Genomic DNA, 7,203 nt, shown 5'->3' with positions numbered 1-7,203 from the left:
CCCCCAGCCCTGAGCATCACCCCCCTGACCCAGTCCCCAAAACCACCGCGTTTCTGCGATGCAGAGGCAGAAACCTCGTTCATCCCCTCCCCCGCATTTCCTGCCCACCCCAAATCCGGCCCCTCACGCCAGCACAGAGGGACACTGACCCCACACCCTTCCCAGCCCGGCCCCTGCATGTGGCAAGGCCGGCTGAGCGGAGGTGTGCCAGGGCATCCCCGCCCGAGTTTCCGTGTCGGCAGCGCTGTCCCGCTCCCGGCACTCCCTTCGAGGTGAGGAGACACCTGGCAGCCACCCTGGCAGGCGGAGTTTGCAGCCCCGGCGTGGCTCTGCCCATGCACCCCCTTTGCCGGGGCTCACCTGCCCCCCGGCATGGCTGAGCACGCCTCCAGGCTCCGGCTCTCGGCGCTGTGCTTCCTCCTGCAAGTCCTCATCATCCTCCTCTTCGCCGTGCTGGTGCGGTACAGCCCCGAGGGCAGCCCCGGGTGCCCCCCGCAGCTGAACTGCAGCCGCAGGAGCCAGGACCCGGCTGTGCAGCAGCCCCGTGAGTACCCCCGTGGCCGTGGGTGCACGGAGCCCTTCTGCCGAGGGGATGGCACCGGGTGGCACCGTCCGGACCTGTCACCGGCTCCGGAGTTAGCGGAGTTAACTCCAGAGTTAACATCGAGCGGCAGGGTTGGGGTGCTGGTGATGCCCAGAGCGGGTAAAGCAGGCATGCTGCAAGGATTTCTGAAATGCTTGGGCAGAGCCAGCCCCAAAAGAGGGAAATTTGGGTCTGGGATGTGTGTTAGAGCAGGGGAGCTCAGGAGGGATCACTGAGTGCAGTGAAAAACTGGGAATCATCATCCCATGGCTGGTAGGGAGCACAGCAGCTGCTCCTGGCACTTCAGGCTCTGCAGAGCTTCCCACTGACCAGCTGGGGTTACAGGGCTGGGGGATTCACTGAGCCCCTTCAAGGAGGATTGGAGATCAGGAGGGATCACTGAGCGCAGTGAAAAACTGAGGATCATCATCCCACAGCTGGCAGAGAGCACAGCAGCTGCTCCTGGCACTTCGGGGTCTGCAGAGCTTCCCATTTCAGGGCTGGGGGATTCACACCGAGCCCCTTCCACGGAGAATTTGGCTCCCTGTGTGCTACCACAGGGTCCAGCGGGGTCTGCAGCATCCTGCTGCGTGCTGGGCATCACTGCAGAGCTCCTGCCGGGGTAAGGGGCTGCCCCTCGCTTTTCTGAGCCGCAGACAGCCTGGTCGGTGCGACGGGAGCTTCAGAGGGAAGAGAGGGGGGAGCGAGCGGAGCCGCTGGGCAGGGAGCTGGCAGCCGGCAGCCGGCAGGTTTGCCCGGTTTCTCCTGCCCACGTAACCCCACCCAGGCAGTGAGTCACGGAGGAGGCCGGCCCGCAGCTGTCAGCCGGAGGGGTGCAAAGGGCACCCAGTCCAAACAAGAATCAAGCCCCCCCATCCTCTGGTTTGCGGCCAAACGGCACCAGACCGATCCCAAATTCTCTGCTCATCCTTCCTCTCTCGTCCTGTGAATTGGAATGCCTTGGGATGATTGGAATGATGCCTTCAGGGGCAGCACCAGGTCCCAGGGGTGCTGACATCTCAGGGGTCTGGTGGGTGCAGACAGCTCTCGGGCACGCCAGGAGCTTTCCGTGCTGTGGGGTGAATGTCCTGAGATCTCTGCACAGGAGCTGCTGCACAGGGTCCCAGCAGGCAGGGGTGGCTGCAGCTGTCCCACTGCAGATCTCCAAGGAAGATCTTCCACCCAGACTCACATGTGTGGAGCCAGCCTTCAGCTCCCCAAATCCCGTTAGAGCAGGGCTGTCCCAGCCCTGGCTGAGGCCCCTCAGGGACCAGCAGGAGGGTGGCTGCCTACCCCCAGCACCTCCACGCCCATCCTTGTGCCTCTCCTCCAGCAGGTTTTCAGGATGTCCACGTCCAGGTGCTCCTCAGCTTTGGGCTCCTGGTGGTGCTCCTCAGCCGCTATGGGCTGGGCAGTGCTGCCATCATCATCCTCATCACAGCCTTCGCCATCCAGTGGGCTGTTCTGATGCAGGGCATGCTTTTCTTCTTCCTCAACGGCAAAATTTACGTGGGAGCTCAGAGGTAAGGCAGGAGGGAGCCGCTGCAGCCCAGCCCTGGCACACTGGCTCCCTCCTCTGTAAAACTCACGGCTCTGCTTTGGAGGAGGATTTTGAAGGCAAGTGGGACGGGGTTGTTTGAGTACCACCCTGGCAAGGGCTGTGTGAGCACTGCCAAGGCATTTAGGGGGGCCACTCTGGCCCCCAGCTGCCTCCAGCCCAGCCATCCCCTTGTCACCAGCATCACAAACTCTGCCTGTTCACTTGCAGGAGCAGTGGGCTGCAGGCTCAGCCCCTGATCCCTCCCAGCCCCCGTGCTCATCCCTGGCAGTGCCAGCTCTAGTCCCACACTTTTCCTCCCCATTTTTCTCCTCCCCAGCATGGTCAGCGCTGATTTCTGCACCGCAGCTGTTCTGATCTCCGCCGGAGCTGTTCTAGGCAGGGTAAACCCTGTGCAGATGCTGCTGCTGGCCCTGCTGGAAGTCACCGTGTGCACTCTCAATGAATACATCCTGCTCGGTCTCATGGGGGTGAGTCACCCACTGGGGAGCCACCAGAGAGGGAGTGGCCCTGCCTTTGGGCTCCTCATGTCAAGTTCTGCCTCATCTGGAGAGACAAATCCCCCACCCTGTTGTAGTATTTGCACTAGATGTGAGGGTGCCAGTTGTGGGTTTCTCTGGGTCTGGATTGGGCACTTGTGACAGTAATTCATGTTGGGACTCAAGTGTTTATTATTTCTTATCAGTGAAACAGTCTCACTACTGAGGGTTCGGCAGCTTTTCATTAGAAGGCACAAAATTACTCACAATCTCTTGCTCCAAGGTTTTTTAAGACTAAACTATCCAATTAAGAAATGACACCTAGATTATTCCCCCTTTTAACCCAATAACTGATCCCACAGAGCCCCAATGCAGACTTTTCTCTGCCCAATTACAAAATGCCACCCAAACCCAGGAAGAAGAAGGAAGAAGAAGCATGAAGAAGGCCAGGCCAACACCCTGTGCCCTCCAACTTGCTCCCATCCACAACACACTAAAAATCCCAAACCCTGAATTTCTCACCAAGTGATCCACCTACACCACTCTCTAAAATCTATTTCACACTTTTGTGGATTCTGGTCTATCTTGAAGTCAAGGAAACTTTGTCCATGGATGAGGGTGAAAGTGAGTGCTCCCGTGGGGGTCAGGGCACCCCAGGGCAGACTGAGAAATCTTCCCAGTGCTCTGGATTTCCACATCACCCCAGTCCCTGCACAAACTTTCTGTATTTTCCACACTCCCCAGGTGAGCGACAGTGGACGCTCCTTGACCGTGCACACCTTTGGTGCTTATTTCGGCCTGATGGTTTCACGGGCCTTGTACCAGCCCCACCAGGACAGGAGGAAGAGGGAAGAGCAGCAGGATAAGGGGCACCAGACAGATGTCTTTGCTGTGGTTGGTATGGAGCTCGAATCTACAGCACCTACAGCTGCTGCTGGTGGCAGGGTCATCACCAATCTGAGGATAAAGAGGCTTTGATCAGGAGATTGCTGCAAACATCAAGGCCAGATGTCCTCCACCTCCCCAGGGACCTGTCTGGGGTTGCACCACCCTCTTCTAGAAAAATCTTTTCATTGTGCTCTGCCTGAACCTCCCTTGTGGCCTCGTGCATCTGTTGGCACTCACAAGAAGTTTCTGTCCCATGAGGGATCAGCTCCAGCACCAAGACCTCTTCTGTTCCCTGCAGGAACCATCTACCTGTGGATCTTCTGGCCCAGCTTCACCTCCACCACCACCACTGTCCCCCACAGCGCCGAGAACTGGGCAGTGCTCAACACCTACTTCTCACTGGTGGCAAGCACCGTGTCCACCTTCATCCTCTGTCCTGTCCTCTACGAGGAGAGCACCCCAAGGATGGTAAATCAAACCCAAGCTTCACTCCCTTCACACATCCTGCCCCGTAGGAATAAACCTGAACACACCCAGGGCAAAAGGAGAGGCCTGTTAGGCTTCCTTAGGTTCATTAAGAACCAATTTGAGGAAGACAACCCCCCCCTCCCAGTCCCATGCTGATGCTCTCCATGGAGCCAGCTCCTCTGACCGTGTCCTCCCCACCAGGTTCAGATCCAGGATGCCACCCTGGCTGGCATGGCCGTGATGGGCATGGCTGGGGAGATGCTGGTCACCCCCTTTGGAGCCCTCATCGCGGGGTTTCTGGTTGGCCTGATCTCCCCACTTGGCTTCAGATTCTTCACGGTGAGTCACCCGGGGACAGCCAAGGGCGCCGATGCCAGGCCAGGGCATCTGCAGCACAGCCTCCCTGGAGGCCCCAGCCCAACAGCAGCTCTTCCCCCTGCTCTCCCCAGCCCGTTCTACACTCCAGGCTGAAAATCCAGGACACCTGTGGGGTTCACAACACCCACGGCCTGCCTGGGGTGCTGGGGGCCTTGCTGGGGACGCTGCTGACGCTGCTGGCCACCGCAGACACCCATGGCCACAGGTGAGAGGAGCCAGAATCGGGGATGCCAGTGCCTTGGTGAAGCAAGCTGGGGCCACCACAACCCCTGAGGTCAGGGCTGCTCCACTCATCGTGTTACAGCAGCCCTTCAGAAGGCATTGCCAGAGCCAAACAAAGCTCCCAAAAAAAGCAAACTCCCAAAACAAAGCTCCCAAAAAAAGCAAACTCCCAAAACAAAGCTCCCAAAAGCCTGTCCCCTCTCTGGCACGCAGGCTGGAGCTTGTCTTCCCACTGGTGGCCCAGGGCAGCCGGACAATCACTGACCAAGCCCTCGTCCAGCTCGGTGCCCTGCCCCTCACCCTGCTGCTTGCAACGCTCGGGGGCTTCCTCACGGGTGAGTTTTGCCTCCAGTGCAGCGGGATGGAGGGCATGAGGGGCAGGGGGATTGATGGATTTGGGGAGAAAAGGGCAAGAGCAGCCCCAAAAGCAAAGCATCCCCATCAGGCAGGCCGGGCAGGCCCAGCAAAGGGTCTGTGCAAACCCAGCAGAGGTCGGGGCTACCCCCGGGGCCAGGGCTCCCCTTGGGGCCGGGGTTATCCATGGGGCTTTACTCTCCCCTTGGCTGAGGATCCCCCCGAGTCCGTGCTCCCCCCAGTCTGTGCTGTATCTGGGATTCCCCTCGGGGTTGAAGTTTTTCCCAGGTCCGTGCTCCCCCGGGGTCTGGGCTCCCCCCAGGTCCTGGCTCCCCCAGGTCTGTGCTCCCCACCGTGTCCGGGGCTCCCCTCGGGGTTGAGGCTTTCCCCAGGTTCGTGCTCCTCCCGGGATCCCGGCTCTCCCGGCTCCCCCCAGTCCCGGCTCCCCCCGGTCCAGACTCCCCACGGCTCCCCCCGGTTCCCCCGGTCCCGGATTCCTCCTGTTTCCCCCGGCTCCCCCCGGTCCCGGCTCCCCCCGGTTCCCCCGGTCCCGTCTCCCCCCGGTTCCTCCAGGCTCCCCCCGGCTCCCCCCGGTTCTCCCGGTCTCGGCTCCCCCCGGTCCTGGGTCCCCCCGGTTTCCCCCGGCTCCCCCCGCTCCCGGCTCACCCCGGGTCCCCCCAGTTTCTCCCGGCTCCCCCCGGTCCTGGTTCCCCCGGTCCCGGCTCCGCCGCCCGCCCGGCGCTGCCGCTAGATGTCAGGGGAAGCCCGGGCAGCGGCCGCCCCGCTCTCAGACGCCCTCGCCCGGCTTTCGGTGTCCCCAGGAAGGATCCTGAAAATCAAGGGGCTGAGGTGCTCCCCGGAGGCGCAGTACAAGGAGAACTCCGTCTCGCGGGAGGTAAAGCTGGGGAATTGCTGGTGAAAAGGGTTTCTGGCTCTCAGGGAGCAGCAGGGGTTGGATATTTCCCCCCAGCTCCCTCCCCTTGCAGCAGCATTTAGGGCAGGAGAGCTGTAAATGCCCCTGGCCATGGACTTGGAGAACCCCTGACTCATTTTAGGTTGGAAAAACCCTCTAAAAGCACCAGGTCCAACCGTTCCACTGCTGCCAAGGCCGCCACTAAACCATGTCCCCAAGGGCCACATCCACAGGCCTGTTAAATCCCTCCAGGGATGGAGACTCTGCCGCTCCCCTGGGCAGCCTGTGCCAGCGCTGGACAATTCCAGTGAAGGAATTTCCCCCAATATTCCATCTAAACCTTCCTGGTGCAACTCGAGCCCCCACCCAGCCCTGTGTGCCCTGAGCAGGGCCCATTTCTGCCCCACTCTTTTCTCTGGTGCAGGTGGCTGAGGAAGAACGTGACCCCAGTGGAAAGGAGGAGCTGGGCACCAGCACCTTGGTGTAACGAACCCCCAGTGATGTCCTGCACCACCAGTGGTCTGCCATGGCCAGTGCCAGCTCCTGGAGGAGCCAGCTGCTGGTCCCAAACGTTTTGGGGGCAGCTGGGTGTCCACAGGATTTGCAGGGTGAAGAGGTGCTGCGGTATCCCTGTGCTTTTTGTGGGAGCAACACGGATCTTGCTGCCAGGGTCACCTCAGGGTGTCCAGGCTTGGCTCAGCCACTTCCCCTCCCTGCTCCTTGCCTCAGTTTCCCCACAGCTGCTCTCAGGAGGAGGGCAGTGGGGAGAGGAGGGATGACTGTGTTGGGGAACAGGCCCAGGAGGCTGAACAGAAAGACTTTGTACAGACATTTCTGCACACTGCAATTAAAGTATATGGATTATTTTTTTGCAGCTTCAGGATTCGCCCCTGAATTCTCATGGCACCTGCCCAGCTCTGCTGGCTGGTTCCTTCAGGTGTCATCCAGGGAGGGAAGCCCCCCAGTTTCCCCTGCACCCCAAACACTGATGCCCATTTGGTCTCATGGGTTGTGCCACCCACCTGAGGATGGTGCAGAGTGTGGGACAGCACCCTGGGGCAGGAGCAGGGTGACACCGGGGTCCCCAGCACTGGGGTGACCCCTGCCTCCCCCTGACCACTCCTCACCTTGCACCAGGCACATAAATGCCCCCAGCACCCAGCCCTGCTGTGACAGAGATGCTCCTGTGGCCACTGCAGCCCCAGGATGCCCAAAATCCAGAACTCTGACCCCACATCCCCCTGGGAGCAGATTGGAACAGCCTGGAACGTTCCAGGGAACCCACAGAGAGTCCTGCAGCGACTGGAGCAGGGGCACAGCCCCAGAGGACCCCTCGAGGGGCGATGGTGGATGTGCTGGG

General features: G+C 60.5%; 1 protein-coding gene across 2 annotated transcripts; it reads left to right on the top strand.

Moving 5' to 3' along the window:
• The first annotated feature begins 231 nt into the window (after nucleotides 1-231).
• RHBG (Rh family B glycoprotein) lies at nucleotides 232-6,723 on the top strand. 2 transcript variants are annotated; one of them, XM_064401600.1, is made up of 10 exons: nucleotides 232-544; nucleotides 1,920-2,106; nucleotides 2,461-2,611; nucleotides 3,365-3,518; nucleotides 3,807-3,976; nucleotides 4,178-4,315; nucleotides 4,426-4,559; nucleotides 4,790-4,911; nucleotides 5,752-5,825; nucleotides 6,268-6,723. In XM_064401600.1, the coding sequence occupies exons 1-10, from the start codon at nucleotides 373-375 to the stop codon at nucleotides 6,328-6,330; spliced, it is 1,365 nt and encodes a 454-aa protein (XP_064257670.1). In that variant the 5' UTR covers nucleotides 232-372; the 3' UTR covers nucleotides 6,331-6,723. The 2 variants fall into 2 exon arrangements, with proteins under 2 accessions (XP_064257670.1, XP_064257669.1); XM_064401599.1 differs by having other exon boundaries at nucleotides 1,917-2,106.
• The last annotated feature ends 480 nt before the right edge of the window (nucleotides 6,724-7,203 follow it).

Source organism: Passer domesticus, chromosome 32 (genome assembly GCF_036417665.1).
Source record: "Passer domesticus isolate bPasDom1 chromosome 32, bPasDom1.hap1, whole genome shotgun sequence".
NCBI lineage: Eukaryota > Metazoa > Chordata > Aves > Passeriformes > Passeridae > Passer > Passer domesticus.
The sequence above is the reverse complement of the archived record's forward strand: the minus strand, read 5'-3'. Positions and strand labels throughout refer to the sequence as shown.